At 35.3% G+C, this 16,317-nt stretch overlaps 1 protein-coding gene and 1 long non-coding RNA gene across 5 annotated transcripts; one reads left to right on the forward strand and one right to left on the reverse strand.

Annotated features, from left to right (window-relative positions):
- The first annotated feature begins 7,997 nt into the window (after window positions 1-7,997).
- Window positions 7,998-13,123, forward strand: LOC111480724. Of its 4 annotated transcripts, none has more exons than XR_002717890.1 (4): window positions 7,998-10,243; window positions 10,667-10,826; window positions 12,042-12,337; window positions 12,834-13,123. It is a non-coding gene; the product is annotated as an uncharacterized LOC111480724 (long non-coding RNA). The 4 variants fall into 4 exon arrangements; XR_002717892.1 differs by lacking the exon at window positions 10,667-10,826 and having other exon boundaries at window positions 7,999-10,243; window positions 12,042-12,152; window positions 12,246-12,337; XR_002717891.1 differs by lacking the exon at window positions 10,667-10,826 and having other exon boundaries at window positions 7,999-10,243; window positions 12,746-13,123.
- Window positions 13,124-13,902: 779 nt separating this feature from the next.
- LOC111480605 (probable indole-3-pyruvate monooxygenase YUCCA11) lies at window positions 13,903-15,499 on the reverse strand. Its single transcript, XM_023125747.1, has 4 exons — window positions 14,879-15,499; window positions 14,533-14,766; window positions 14,252-14,374; window positions 13,903-14,166 (listed from the first exon to the last, which is right to left on the reverse strand). The coding sequence occupies exons 1-4, from the start codon at window positions 15,488-15,490 to the stop codon at window positions 13,996-13,998; spliced, it is 1,140 nt and encodes a 379-aa protein (XP_022981515.1). The 5' UTR covers window positions 15,491-15,499; the 3' UTR covers window positions 13,903-13,995.
- Window positions 15,500-16,317: the final 818 nt, after the last annotated feature.

Raw genomic sequence — 16,317 nt, forward strand, 5'->3', positions numbered from 1 at the left:
TAACACGTGAGGAAGTAATTTGGATCTTAGGCACTCTAAGTACATCAATTATAGTAAATTAGCTAGCATGTTCAAAAGCATTAAAACTCAATGAGTTTGAATACTAACATTTTGTAGTTCAAATTCCATTTTCCTCACAAACCGATTTGGAACCATCACTAGTGTCTTCCCTACTATTCTCCAGCCTTAGAACGGGATTGTGGAATCCAGTGAGTGACTAAACTTGATAGGAAATTTGTATATGTAAAGAGAGAGTTTTGAGAGATTTTCTCAAAGTTTTCCAGAAGAATTTGCATGTACCTTGATCACTTTATTTATAGAGTTATATTTGCATGTTCATGCAAAATTGAGATTATCAAATTTTGACACTCAAAATTCCACTCAAATTTGTGGGATTATGTGGCAAATATGCAAGTTTGGTTAAACTATACATTGACACTCAATATTCCACTTACTCAAACATGAATTTTTCTATTAGGGGAGTCAACATTTTGACTTTCTCCATTTTAATTCAACAATTAATTTAAATAATTAGTTTCACATTAAAACAATATTAAATGATTAATTAAACAATTTAATTAATATTTAACATTAATTCAAATGTCAATTCCAATCAATTCGGGCACACAGTGATTATGAATCCCTATTCATAATTAAAATATTTAAATCTTATTTTGTTTAATTCGTAATTAAAACAAAATAAAGTTAAATATATCGTATACATGTAGTGCATATTCCATAATTTGAATTTGAACACTTCGAGCTCACTCGTCACACTGTTCTAAGGTTTAGTCCGATATGAGCTAGCAGGGGGACCTAATGAACCTATAGATCATGGGCTCCAACGATCCGAAACTAATCGGCTAAACTCATTAACCTTGTTAACCAATATTCGTTAACTACTAGGACACTCCACTATAGCCTAGTAGTTGCTCTCCCCTCAATATAGATTTATTTTTGCCCATTTGATATAACCATGATTATTAAGTCGATCCTTCACAGGTTGTTCGTAACTAGAGTTTGGTCAATTTACCGTTTTACGCTTAAAGTTAATTGGTTTGTGGTCCAACCACCAAACCGAATCCCTCTCATGCCAATGAGAGGGTGGGGCCCCTTGTTCAAGACCTGAAGTCAGTACTTAAGGGAACCTCTCTACTATCTCTAAAAGCGGGTAGGAGCGAATTCTATCATGTACCCTATGCCCCAACTATTGACCCAGTCTTACCCCTAGCTTTTTGAGTACCCCTAGCTTTTTTAGTCGAGTTTCCATGCAAATCTAAGAATAATTTCGAATAAACAAGAGTTCATAGTTAGCTCAAGATTAAGATCAAGTTACCTAGACCCAGTCTTACCCCTAGCTTTTTGAGTACCCCTAGCTTTTTTAGTCGAGTTTCCATGCAAATCTAAGAATAATTTCGAATAAACAAGAGTTCATAGTTAGCTCAAGATTAAGATCAAGTTACCTAGACCCAGTCTTACCCCTAGCTTTTTGAGTACCCCTAGCTTTTTTAGTCGAGTTTCCATGCAAATCTAAGAATAATTTCGAATAAACAAGAGTTCATAGTTAGCTCAAGATTAAGATCAAGTTACCTAGACCCAGTCTTACCCCTAGCTTTTTGAGTACCCCTAGCTTTTTTAGTCGAGTTTCCATGCAAATCTAAGAATAATTTCGAATAAACAAGAGTTCATAGTTAGCTCAAGATTAAGATCAAGTTACCTAGGATAATTTCGAATAAACAAGAGTTCATAGTTAGCTCAAGATTAAGATCAAGTTACCTAGGTCATCGAATAAGTCTCAACAGTAAACAATATTATAAAGTGAGCCGCATCCATAGTGTCCTGGGATAAAGACTGTACTATAGACCAGTTTCCACACCCTTATAAATGGTGTTGGCGTTTTGTTCTCCTCCTTAACCAATGTGGGACATCACAATCCACCCCCTTCAGGGCCCAGCGCCTTCGTTGGCACTCTTTCCTTCCTCCAAGGACGTGGGACCGCCCCAAATCCTCCCCCCCCCCTTTGGGGCCCAGCGTCCTTATTGGCACACCACCTCGTGTCTACCCTCCTTCGAGGAACAGCGAGAAGGATGGGACATCGTCCGATGTCTAGCTCTGATACCATTTGTAACGACCCAGATCCACCGCTAGCAAATATTGTCCTCTTTGGACTCTCTTTCGGGCTTCCCCTCAAGGCTTTAAAACGCGTCTGCTAGGGGAAGGTTTTCACATCCTTATAAATGATGTTTTGTTCTCCTCCCCAACCAATGTGGGACATCACATATCCACTCTTATATCTCTACATATAATTGAAGTAATCATAATATAGTCAGAGTGTTCTTAGTTTATTAGATTTACATTAATGATCGTAAAATTCACTTTATTCAATAACAATCGTTACTAAATAAACATCAATAATAACTTTATTGAAAATAGAATATGTTTTTGTTTGCAAACTATGAGTTTTAGGACATAAAACCCAACACTTTTCTATAAAACAAATGGTTTTAAAACTAACTTTTAAAAACTAGATGTTAAAATATCATCACTAACCTAACAGAGTTTGAACTCAATTAATTGTATGAGTCAATTGTCTAAAAACTTAAGAATAAAGATATTTAGATATTTTTAAGAAAAAAAAAGGTTGGTATTTGAGGAACAAAAATATCTATGTATCCTAGGAATAAACATTTAAATATTTTAGGAATAAATGTGGGGTAAGTTGTTTAGCCTCTACTATAAATACCACACCACCCTATTAAATTTTTAATCTAAAGCAATTCAGAGTATCTTGTAATCTCTTCTTGGTTGGTTTTAATAAAAGTGTGAGTATTTCTACAAAAGAGTTGTGTTCAATAACTTGGTATCAGAACGATGTTGGAAAAAATTTGTAAGTCTCTTAAAATTCTTAGTATAATGTGTGGTTGCATCTATATCGGATCTTCCATATCAGAAACAATTTCTTGAGATTATTAGTGAGTTTTTTTGTGTTGTGAGTAGTGCATGACCCTGCACATTTTGTTTCGAAAAAGTTTGTTTGGTATTATTGAGATATTGTCAACACAATGAGTGATCTCCAAGTGGTCGAAAGAATCAAGAAACTCAACAACTACAATAGCAACATGTTTGTTCTATCTACAAAGACAAGACCTTTGGAAGGTCATTAGTAGAAGCTAAACTATGCCACCCAAGGAAATCTTAATGACACCTAGCACAAATGGAGAATAAAAGAAGAAAAGATAATGTTTGCTTTGAAAACTACATTCGAAGAAGAGAGATTAGAGCACATTCGAGATCATAAGAAACCCAAAGAAGCATGAAACATGTTCGTGACACTTTTCTAAAAAAAGAACGATACGAGACTACAACTTCAAGAGAACAAGCTCTCATTAATCTTACAGCATGACAAGACAATTGCACAGTACTTTCATAGGATCAAGTCGATCTGTCAGGAAATTACTGAACTAAATTTGAAGTCCATCACTAAAGAATCTCGAATGAAGGGTGATGAATAAGTGCTATACACAAGTGAAAGTTAGAGTAACAATAAGTCGCCCACCAATACAGACAACCCTAGATGACCTAGAGTTTTCTATCTCGGTGTCTCCATGTATATTTCTTATTACATCTTCTCTTTTTTATTATTTATGTTCTTCATCTTGATCAAGTATGTACGATCATAATATTTTTTGCACAACTAAAGTATTAAATGTTGATATATTTTGTAGGGATGGTAGTGAACATGTAATTTTGTAATTTGAAATTTCTATATATATCATGCTCACATTTAATATTCGTTTATTACATTTGGCAAATATTTGAGCATGAAATCAAACTTTGTTTTCAATTGTAGGAGAATCTAATTGGAAAAGCACTATGAAGGGATAGGGCAAAGTTAGGTTCATTAATTCATTAAACCACCTTTTTAGAGGATAATCCCATGGCTAAAGAGCATAATGCATCAAGCACTAAGGATTCCAAATCAAACCCTTTTTCATTTTCCTATGCACCTAATTTATATGCTTTTTGGGAAATCATTAGTATATTCCCTTATATATTTTAATCACATTCTTTGAGATGAACATACTAATTTAAGCCATCTTCTTTAGCTACTAGCTACCACTTACCTTCTTTGGAAAATCAATGCCCTACACTTCTTTTTGTCACGTGACATTTAATATTTTTAACGATCTTATTTTGATTTGACTTCATTAATGCTAAGTCTAGATATTATAACTTATTAACCCAAAAATAACAAATAAAAATGGTTAAATCCCTTCTTTCAATTTTTTAAACCAACTCAGTATTAATAGAGATAGTATCTATAATCTTGTCTTTTGATCGAGGGCAACACCTAGGCGTGCGGCTTTGACAGCAGCATGAACGTGTGAGGCAAACCCACGGGCACCACGCGTATGCTTGCGCGAGAACTCCGACAAGACCGTATCTAGAACACGACGTGACCCAAGCTACAGGCGCTGCAGCGTGGGCAGCGACACGTTTAGACCGGCAGCAATGCATTTATGCCTGCGTCAGCGCATTTCCTCTCTCTCTCTCTCTCTGATACTTTTCTGTGGGCAGGTTGAATGTTACTTGTGAGATCCAATCAATCCAACAGATGCCCCAGCCATTTTTGGTGACATCCATTGAATTGGCTCGTTTTATTTGTTTTCAAATTGTGATACGATCGTTGCAGCCCTTTTGTTGGAGTTTTAAAATAGTTACCAACTGACCGAACAAGCTTGAGGGACAGATATTTGAATAAGAACTAGTTGGTATGTCTTACTTGTTTTTGGATTATATTAACCCTAATTCTTTAAATTAGAACCCATTATAAATGGATAACTTTCACACCATTTAGATATGGTAAATTAAACAAACATTATCATGGTATTAGAGCCCTTTTGATTCAACCATTCTGATTCTTTCTTTTCAATGACTTTTGAATCCTCTATTATTCTTCCCCACCACCACTGTGGAGCCGATTGATTACTCTTCGGCTCCACCCTTTTGACCTTTAAATCACCCTTCGCCATACTCTGTACATACAACCTCACCTTTTCCAACACAATCTGTTTCCCCTTAGCCAATATAACCTCTCTCATTTTCTTCCCAATCGGCTCTTCATCCTCCACAAAAACCCTAACCTTAGAATCCTCATAACGTTCCCATCGAAAATATACAGAATCTGGAGAAGCCTATAGACCTTTTGCAGAGATTTTTTACCTTTGGAATCTGGAAGCCGCACTGGCCTTTTCGCCAACCAAGTCACCGCCGTCCTTCTCGCCCAAATTGACTTCTTCGCCTAATGTGGCGACTCTTCCGACTGCCATTCTCGCCAAAATTGGCTCCTTCGCCCAATGTGGTGACTCTTCTGGCTCTAAGTTTCCCCCTTTTACTTGGGTTAGACATATTATTGCTGGAGTCAAGACAGCATCATCGCTGAGCGACGATCCCTCTTCATGGGTTAGACATATTCTTGCCGAAGCCAAGACAGCATTGCCGCTGAGCGTCGATCCCTTTTCAATTTTCGATGGGCAAGAAAGTGTTTCTCTACGCCTCTTTCGAACCAGGTTGTTGACATCTTCACGAAAAGTGTTTCTCGACCTCTTTTAATTTTTTAGATCCAAGCTTCCACGTTCGTTCAAATTTTACGCTTAGCTTGGGGGGTGTCAAGGATATGTAATACTAAATTATATTTAAGCATATATATCTTATTTAATATTTTATTATAGGTAAATATCTAGATATTTGCTTTTTTACCAGGTATCTTTACATATATTGTTTTCCATTTATTATTCTTTTCATATACTTGTAATTTATTTGATTATAAATAGATAACTTTCACATCATTAAGCAAAAATTGTCGGAACCTAACAAATAATATAAATATTCATGAAAAAATAAATTATAACGTACAGGAATTTCTGTAGTTTTGGGCCAATTGTTTTAAGCTCACAGGCCCAGCCCCAGGCCCATAGCTATGATTTGGGCCTTCATTTCATCTCTGTTGCATACTAGGGCTTTTCAGCAGGTTTCTCCGCCGCCAATCTCGCAGTGGACAGTTCACAGCAAAATCCATCGCAGAGCTCTCTATAAAATCCAGGTTAAAGCTACTTGCCCTAATTCTTCTGTATTCCGTCCTTCTAAGCTTTTGTGTTTTGCCGTCGTCCTCCTCTGTTTGGTTTCTTTATGTTTGTTGATTGTGGCTATGGATTCTTAGGGTTTTGCTTTTTTTTTTTTCTTGTTTACTTGCTGCGTAAGATTGGTAACTTCAATTATGCCCAATGATGGAAAAACATTGTTTATTGAGCGGCTGCAGATGGCTTAGTTCGTCATTAGCCTTTGCTTATCTCCATCTCCATCATCACCTCCTCATTCGTTCTTTCCATACATATAATTCCACACACGTTACTACTGGTAAAGGCTTTTGATGAACGAATGCCGTTTGCTTTATGCCGTGTGTGATTCATTAAAGCTATGAGATCTGAGGGCTTTGGTTCTAACTGCTTTCTTGAATGCAGCTCAATTTTTTTTGTTTCCTTAATTTATTTTTCCTTTGTTTCAAGCTTTGTTGTTGTTATTTTATTGTATTGCTTGTTTCCTTGGATTCTATACTGACTTCGAGAATTTAGGGCAACTTGTGGGGTATGATAGATATTTGCACTAGATTTGGGGCAGTATGTTACTGTATTTCTGTAAAAATGCAGCCTTGGAAGCAGATTAATTCAACCCATTTGAAATTATTTTTTTCTACAATTTAGTAGTTAGTATCTTTGTCTTGCTTTATGTTGCTTAATATGTTTTCTCGTTTGTTGTCTGTTGTTTAGTTCTGTTGTTTCCTGTTTCTTTTGCGGACTCTGTTTCCTTTCTTTGAATCTTCTTACTCGTAAACTATGAATTCCCATGTTTGTTTGTGATTTTTAATTTATAAGAAAAAAATTATTTCTCCAAATTCATAATCAAGAACCTTATACTTTTGCATTATCCTCTTAGTTTCTGTGATTCTGACACTTGCTTAGTCAGATCTCCTTTTGATTGATGCTTTTTTTTTTTTTATCAAATCATCATAATGTTGTAGATTTTCGAATTCATCTCATCAGTAACTCAATGGATTTCATCATCAATCCCCTCAAATTCTTCATGGTCAAATGTTTTACCATCTGCTTTCAGCTGTATGCATAGCTGTACGTTTCTTATAGTTAAATCCATTGCCTGAAATACCTTTTTTTAACAATTAAGAGGCCATGCAAATCCATGGAAGATAGAGGAGCGTTGCCCATCCAAAGTTTGAGAAAAAGGATGAAGATGTTGTGTTTTTTTACTACATTGATTGCAAAACAAATGGAAATGGGATGGGCATATATTCAAGATCGTTATTAATACGGTAGGTGGAATTCGGCTGTCTTCAGATTTTGCTTCAAAAGAACAATCAATCGATAATTATATGATACTGATACCTATTCAATACTATTTCGAGTTGAAATATATATTTTTTTTACATAATAAAAATTTAGGGACAGAATAATACTCCTACAATTTTGAAGAAAATTGTGTGTTAGTCGTAGTGGGGAAATGTTGGTGAAGGAAGAAATTCATAGTTTCGAATTGTATTTTGGATTATTGTGTAATGGTTGAATTATTTCTATAAAATTTCTATATGTCAGTAACCTTGAAAAAATGCAGATTCGGTTTGATATATGATTATTGTTTTTAACATTTAATCACAATATTTTTCATTTATTATACCTCTACCTCATAATAGTAATTTATGGAAAGTTGATGGATGTCCAAATTGGTGAGTAAAAAATGGGGAATGAGTTAATCAACATAAAAAATTCAATAATGAAACCAAATTCTATTATAACTCAGAATATTAGTGTAATTTTTGCGTTCATACAAAAAAAATTTCAATTAACATCGTTAAATATATTAGGTTCAAAGACGAATAAAAAAGATATATATTTGAACACAGTTGGAGGTACGAAACGTAGCATTTTTTACCTCGACTCGGCTGCGAAGCCGAGGCTCTGGTGCTATCAAATCACAGTTCTATCTGACCCCTTCAAAAGCCATATTTATGTTTTTTTTGTTTCTCTCTTCCATCATTTCTTGGGGCTTCCTTTAGTTTCCCTTCCTCCATTAATTTAGCCGTGGCAGTCTGGAGAGACGAGATCAAACACCTCAATTTCCCCCATTTTTGTCAAACATACCCCATGTTAATCTCTTGCTGTCCCCTATGTCATCGTTAATCACCCTTTACTCCCCCCTTCACTGCCTTCTGACATTTACTAAGGGATTTTGGTGAACCTCATTTCGTCTATTCCATGGATGATTTAGTTTACGCGATTAGATCTGAGGGCTTCTCTTATTTATGGAGTTGATCTCAACTATTTCACCCCGAGTCTTTGTGGGTGTGCGTTAACTTCATTTTTTTTCTCCCTTGCATGTCCAGATTTCATAGTACTAAGCACTCTGGTTATTTTAATGTTTTTTGTTTTTGTTGGGGTTTGCCTAAAATGGGTGAGTTTCAGTTGTCAATGTGTCGATCATTCATGTTTTGGATTTTCTTTTGTTTTTATTAACTGGGTCCTGGCTTAATGGCAAGTCCTACCTAGATTTTCTTATATTTGTATGTTTTATGCTGTTGATTAGGATCTGGTAAATCTGTTTGGAGGTATTACGAATTATGTGTGAGGTGAGTGATGCTTAGGATGCTGAATCTGATCCCTCTAAACTTGATTTTGTTTCTAGTCATTTGTTTAATATATATGTTCATCATCATTTTTCATCTGCAGTATATGCATTTGAAGCGTATCTGTTTATTGTTCTTTATAAAGTATCCAGTCATAACTCATTTGGATTAAATAGCCACGGTTTTATTATTTATTATTATTTGTTTTTCTAATTTCAGATAGCATTTTTGTTTTTTTTTTTTTTTGGTTGAGTTGCATTGTATTGAATGAGAAGTTTGTTAGATGTATTACTGTTTTTGTACTAAGTTTTTTAAGTTCGCTTGTTTTTCAACGTTTTAATCTTCTACATGCAAATAGGATTGTTTTCTTTTAAATGATCTAATTTCTAAATGACTCTCATATGTAACAACTGTGATCTGAAATTTTTGTTTTGCCTATTTTAGTATCTTGATTATTGATCTCTATGTTCGCATTTTTCCCCTTTTCATCAGAAAATTGCACCTGCCCAATGATGGAGAAACTCATTTCTGGAGTTGTTAAGTTGATTCTTATCACAAGCCTTTGCCCTCAACCACAACTCTCTTTCTCTCTCTCTCTCTCTCTCTCTCTCTCTCTCTCTTTCTTCAAACACAAACCCATCCAATCTATCTGTCTTTTCCCAATATTTTGCCTTCTCTTTTGGTAAATTATTATAGTGGCTGTGCTGTGTAGAGGTAGTGATGAAAATCAATTTTGACTGAGGGCATTTACACATACTCTTTGATCTTAAAGGTTCACTGAATTGGTTTACTAATTTTCTTTCCCAGTTTGCACGATTTAACTTTAAAGTGACGATTTTGTTTCAAGAATGATATTAAATATTGAAACATCTAATTTTGAAGTGCAAGGAACTTGTGCATAAAGTTATTTTTTGTTCTCCAAATCTTATTTCGAGAATTTTTTTTTTAATTTAATCAATTTTGGCTAACCATCATGTGTTGACTTAGTGGGCATAAAGGCCTGGGAGAAATAAGAGAAATGGTGGTCACCTATCTCAGATTTAGTATCTTACGCGTTTCTTATCAACCAATGTAACAGAGTTGGGTGGTGTTTTGGTGAAATTAGTCGAGATGCATTTGAGTTGGCTTGGACACTCGTTGATATAATTTTTTTTTTAATCCATTCTGGTTTATATGCATTTAAATATTTTGTTTTGGCTTAGAGCATTATAATAATTTTTTTTTTTTGAAATCAGCTGTTAAATATTTTTATATAGACATATAAGTGTTTGACCACCATTTTTCCAATTCCAATACCAGATTTTTATATATAGGGTTGTCCATTCTTTTGAATGCTTGTAGCTTCATTTAGTTGGTTTTTCTTAGGTCGTTGCAGCAAGGTGGGAGTGTCACATAGGCTGGTTCTATATGGCCAATTTAAAGAGGCTGATATTCAATATAGAGCTTTTGGGTTCTAAAGTTATGGTAGCACCTCGAACCGTTCACGCCTGACATAAATTTAATGATAAGGACCTAAAAGCATTCTTTCCCCAAGTACATGGATCGAAACAGGTAAAGGTGATAGTTCAGGATCATGATAAATTTTGAATCTTTGTTTCTTTCTGAATTAGTGATTCTTCTGTCCTTTTGTTTTCAATATTTTGTTTTTATTCATGATATGCTGTCGCTATTTATAGACATGTATATATGATCATATATGTGACTTTTATATTGGGTGTAAAGTCATTTGTCATGACAGATCTCATACAAAATCACATTTGACATTATAAAATTGGGTTTGGCTTGAACTCAAAAGATTTCTATATTTTACTGTATTTCTTTTCTCTTTGTTTTCACAGGACACATTTTTGTAATTCTTCTTCTTCTTATTATTATTATTATAATTGTTTTTTAATGTGCATATATATATATATATAAATTGGTGGGGGTGGGATGCACTTCTGATAAGTTGGTTCCTTTCAATTGTATTTTCAGCGATGTGCTGATTGTATGGTATTTGGACTTTTTTGTATGATGAAATTGACTTTGCTTTAAAAGTTGCATCTGCCCGATGATGGAATTCACTGATTAGAGCAGATACCAATGATCTTCATTATAAGCCTTTGCCATTAACCAACTCACACATAATCTGTCTGTCTGTGTCTCTCTCTCACTCTCTCTCTCTCTATCTCTCTATCTATCTGCCTATCTGATGATCCATATATCTGGTTTCTTCTTTTTCTTCTTCTTTTTTGTGAGTGGTTAAGGATGTGCAGAGGCTAGTAATGAAAATCAAATACATCTAGAAATGATGAAGTATGATTATGATATCTGAGGGCATCTTGGAATTGGTTAATCTACATGAAACTGTAACTGATGTTGTAATCAGATTTTACAGAAGTAGTGTATTTGTGAATTGTGTTTATCAATTAAAAACACGTTTTTAAAAAAAATTCTTCTAAATGACTTTGTAATTTTGTTTGAAAATTTCTCTAGATTTATATTCTGCCTGTTAAGTTTACTTCGAAAATAATATAAAAAATCTGACTTTTTTTTTCGTTTAAGTTTTGGATATCTTTCTCTTAAGATTAAATATTATGGAGAATAAAACTATTTCATTTTAAAATGTTTCTTGATGGTTATGCTTCTCATGCAATGGGTTTTCTCTCTTTTCTTACCGAACAAGATTTGCACTCGTTAGATTTGCAAAAAATTGTATTAAGGTCTAAATGCTATATTTTGTCTCAACTTTCATGTCCCTGAAACTCCTGGATGTTCCTGGATGTAAATGCCTGCCTTTTGTGGGATAGTTTATTAGGAAATTTAATAAGCATGAAAGATGCTATGCTATAGAAAAAATAGCTGATAAAGATAAGGAGAACAATTTAAGGAGTAGGAATCTGCATTAGAAAAAATAGCTGGAATGTGCATGATGTTATTTATCGTCAACCAATTTCTACAAATTCCCTCTGGCATCTTGAAATTGCCTGTGCCCGATGATGGAAAAACTCGTGCTCTGAAGCATTTGCATTGATTTCTAGTACTAGCCTTTGCCCTCAACCATAACTCTTTCTCTCTCTCTCTCTTTCTCAAACACAAACACATACATACATACATACATATATATATATATACATTATACGCTTTCCATTTCCTTTCTTTTCTTTTATAGTGGCTGTAGATGAGTAGAGGCTAGTATGCGAATGAAATGCAAGCATTGTCAATGAGGAATTAGGCTATGAGTTCTGAGGGCATCGTGCAAAAATGTCATCCTTAATGATTCACGTGAACTTTGATACTATTTTTACCTTCAAGTAATCATTTAGCTTTGTGTTCGGTTTTAATGCATTACCTGTTATCCTTATTGTAGACGTAGTGTTTGCTTGGTGCTCTCTGTGATGGTAATTGCATCTGCCTAAATGGGAATGTTTGAGTTGTATAGTTGTATAGTGCCCATTTGATAACCGAGGTACGACTCAATGTCCTAATTCTGCACATTATTCCCTTACGAGCCCTTGCACGCTTCTTCTTGTTGTCTTTTCTCAAGCCTTAGATGCTCGATTGTGGCCATGAGTTCTTCGGTATCTTAAAGTGTAAAGCTTCATTGTTTCTTGCATCTGCCCAAATGGAATGCGTTAATTGTATAGCGCCCATTTGATAACTGAGGTATGAGTCAATGTCCTTTTTCTGCGCTCTTTGCCCTTTGGAGCCCTTGCATGCTTCTTTTTGGGAGATTATACTAATAGCGCTGTCTTTGCTGTGTGTTTCCTTTTGAAGTTTATATGAGTTTGATCACTTGCTTTGTTGGTTGGTCTCCACACACAACACACACACACACACACACACACACACACACACAACAGGGATTTATTTGATTTGAGTGTTATTTTCCTGTTGCCTTGTGTCATCATTACCTTGACCATGAGGGGAAAGCTCATGGGTGAGCATCTGTGTAATACTTCGAGTTTTAGATAGGATAAAATTTTACCGTTCGTACTTTGATTGTTTGTTAGTCAACTTAAATGCACAAATGATGTATGATTTACCCTTTGCCATGTTCTTATAAACTGGCAGAAAACCAAGAATCAATCATGCCTAGAAAACATTTTATGCTACAAAAATCTCCTTTGAGCACTTGCACTGGAGAGTCAATCATGGCCAGGAAACCAAGACAACACTCCAACCTCTGTGAAAAGAAAACTTATTCAGAACTTTTCTCATTTTTAGAGAATCGAAGATTGGCTTTCAGACTAGAAGGAAGATGTTAAGTTCATAGATTTTCTTGGGTCTGAACAGCCGAAACATGATGTCTGAGTTCATAGATTTGATTTGATTCAAGAACAATTGTTCTTCTTGTTAATTGTTAATTAGGGGTGTACCTGGGTTGGGTTGAACTCGGCGTGGGTGTCCGTAGAGAGGTGTACCACTCTAGCAAACTTATTAATACGAAAAGAATTTAACCCTACTTGGGTTGATTCGAGTTGGGGTTGAATGTACACCCCGTTGAATGTACATTTTTGTTAATTATATATAAACATTTTTGTTGGATAAACAAAAATATATTTTATTTCCAATAAAGTTATTATTGATGTAAAACTTTTAAACAAATATTTTATTTGCACAAGAAATAAGTGCCAGCAAAGTTTTAAATGATTTTTTTTAAGTAAAAGATTGTTATCAAATTAGAACATTCCAACTATAGTTTTTTATTATTTGAACTATATGTAGGGACATAAGAGTGTTTCAACTAAATTGTACATGCTCCATGAGTAATCGGACCATGGAGAAAATCACACTTTATAATGTTGTTTACTGGTTGAGAATGATTTTTTCATTCGATGATCTAATTTGATTTGCATGAGCTAACCATAAACTTTTGTTTATTCAGAATTATCCTTAGATTTGCATGGGTGAGAGTGACTCGAGTTCTCAAATAAGACTCCTTGATTCGAGAGGGATTTGGCATAATGGTGGGACCATAAATCAATTGAATGTGTTGAATTCAAATTAGGAAATATGTGCTAAATATATACATAATTCTACAATTCCGTTAGGAATTTGAACTAAACATGGTAGCTAATTTAGTATAATTGATGTAATTAGTTATTAAAAATTTACTTTCTTAAATATCTAGTTATAAGTTACAAATAGTTGATAATATATTTTAAAAAGAAGAAATAATAAAAAAAAATTAATTATCCAATTTAATGATAGGAAATATTCCCAAATAACAATATTACATACAATACCTCCACCCCTGTATGACAGGTGAATCATTAAGAACACCCAAACTTCATTCAACACCATTGGGTGTTGTTCATATCTCATGCTGCCAAGGTTGCTATATCCCTTGCGATGTTTTGTGCATCATTTGAAATCCCAAGCAACCCCTGCCTTCCAAATCCTGCGCAGTACAACCCACTTTCTCCTTTCCAATGATTTGGGGGTCTTTGCTTTGGAAACCCATCTTCCTCATTGAACTGCCCCTTCTCATCCTGTCAAATGTTTCATATAATTGCTTCAAACCCTTTTCATATTTCATGATTTCAATGATGAACAATAGGGTTTTACCCCCCTTACCTCCAGCCAATTCAGCACCGTGCTCTTGTACCCCGTCGCAAAAATTATCGCATCGAAGCAATTCACAATGCCATATGCAAACCTCACGTGATCTTCCTTTACGTATGTTATCGATGGAAGAACCTGAAGAAGATAATCTAGATCTTACTTTCCTTTCTAGTTATTTCTTATCGAGGGATTTAGCATTTGCGAACTAGGGGTCGAACTATTCAAAACATTTATGAGAGATTGAACTGGATAGGGTTAACACGATATTGTTAAGAAAGGTTAGGAATTTTTACCTTGATCTCTCCTTTCTTGATTCTGTTCATGCATCCAACATCAATCGTGGGAGAACGACCAGTTTTGGCTTTGATAAGAAAAGGGCCTCCTTTTGGCCTACGAATCCCATACTTAGATGAATTTCCATACTTCATCTTGGCAAGATTAATGCAGATTGGATCCACAACCTTACATGGAAGATATTTCAATAAAAACATCCCTACCCGAACGATGTCTTTCGTTAACACGTGTACCTGCCCGACACAATAAAACACTAAATTGGGTTTATAACTCCCCCGTCATTCCACGTTTAAACGAAGATTCATGAGTCTAGGTAAGAAAAACATGAAGAAACGAGATTATTACCGGGCTCCGAACGACGATGGAAGTATTTGCAGCATAATTAGACAAATCATAAGCAATTTCCATGCCAGAATTCCCACATCCAACAACCAAAACATCCTTCCCTCTAAACCTCTCTCCATTCTCATACCCACTTGAATGCAATACCTCACCATGGAAGCTCTTCAATCCAGGAACATCCGGCAAAAACCCCTCACTATTCTCCCCACTGGCAGCCACGAGATACCTACAAACATACCTCTCTTCCACACCACTACCCTTGTTATTCACCACCACCATCCACTTCCCCTCCACCTTGTCGTACCAAGCTCGTTCCACGCTCCGACAACACCGCGGTTCGATCCCGAAACACGACATGTAGTTATCCAAATAAGCAATGAAATCCAACCGGGAAATGTAGGTTGGTGCATTGTGTGGGAATGGCATGTAAGGAAGTTGACAATAGGGTTTGGCTAAGTGAAGCTTCAACCTGTCATAAGCCCTTTTTCGCCATAGAGAAGCGCAGCAATCGTCTCTTTCGAGTACGATGTTTTGTATCGAAAGACGGTTGAGGCATGCCGCCGTTGCAAGCCCCGCCGGGCCACCGCCCACGATCACCACCTGCGTTTCTTCCATGGCGAAACAATTAAGGGTCTCTAGGATGGAGGGTGTGGCTTACTCTTTGCCCATCAAAATTAACACACCTTTGGGTGTTTATATATATTATGAGAATTAGACAAATCTTGTTACATTATCAAATTTAGGTTGTCGCAATAATTAATAGCCATAAAAAAAAAATAAAAAAAAAATTGTGGTTTAAGTAGTTTTCTTAAAATAGATTTATCCTAAACAACATTGTTCGATTGCTAAAAACATCATCGTTGAATACGTTTGCAAATCTGTTTTTAGAATCTTAATTAATTAGTTTCATTTTTGTTATCGAAATTAAATTTATAATTGATTACTTATTAATAATTATACTATAAAAAGATTTGGTTATCATGTCGGGCTTAAATAAATATCTAACATTGTCTGAAAAAAAAACCTTAAAATGAGTCAATTATGACGATAATTCCATGTCTGTAGGGTTAGAGTTTTAAGATTTTTTTTCATTGTTTTTTTAGTTTAATAGTAATATAATCTCCATATCCCATATGGGTTGGGGAGAAGAAAGACGATAAGAAAATTTTTATATGACACACGCGTTTTAAAAACCTTAAGGGTAAGCCTAAAAGGGAAAGCCCGAAGAAGATAATATCTGCTAGCAGTGAGTCCGAGCTGATGGTATTAGAGCCAGACACTGAACTATGTGCCAGCAAGGAGGCCCTTCCTTAAAGCGGGTAGACATGAGGCGATGTGCCAGTAAGGACGTTGAACCACGAACGGGGTGAATTTGGTGGGGGTCCCACATCGATTGGAGAAATGAACGAGTGCCAGCGAGAACGCTGGACCCTGAAGGGAGT

This window comes from Cucurbita maxima, unplaced genomic scaffold (assembly GCF_002738345.1).
Source record: "Cucurbita maxima cultivar Rimu unplaced genomic scaffold, Cmax_1.0 Cma_Scf00006, whole genome shotgun sequence".
Lineage (NCBI taxonomy): Eukaryota > Viridiplantae > Streptophyta > Magnoliopsida > Cucurbitales > Cucurbitaceae > Cucurbita > Cucurbita maxima.

Coding starts and splice junctions, on each gene's coding strand:
- LOC111480605 (XM_023125747.1), bottom strand. CDS start 15,490: ATGGAAGAAACGCAGGTGGTGATCGTGGGCGGTGGCCCGGCGGGGCTT. Junction 14,767..14,878: donor CCATCGTCGTTCGGAGCCCG/GTAATAATCTCG, acceptor TGTGTCGGGCAG/GTACACGTGTTAACGAAAGA. Junction 14,375..14,532: donor TCAAGAAAGGAGAGATCAAG/GTAAAAATTCCT, acceptor TATCTTCTTCAG/GTTCTTCCATCGATAACATA.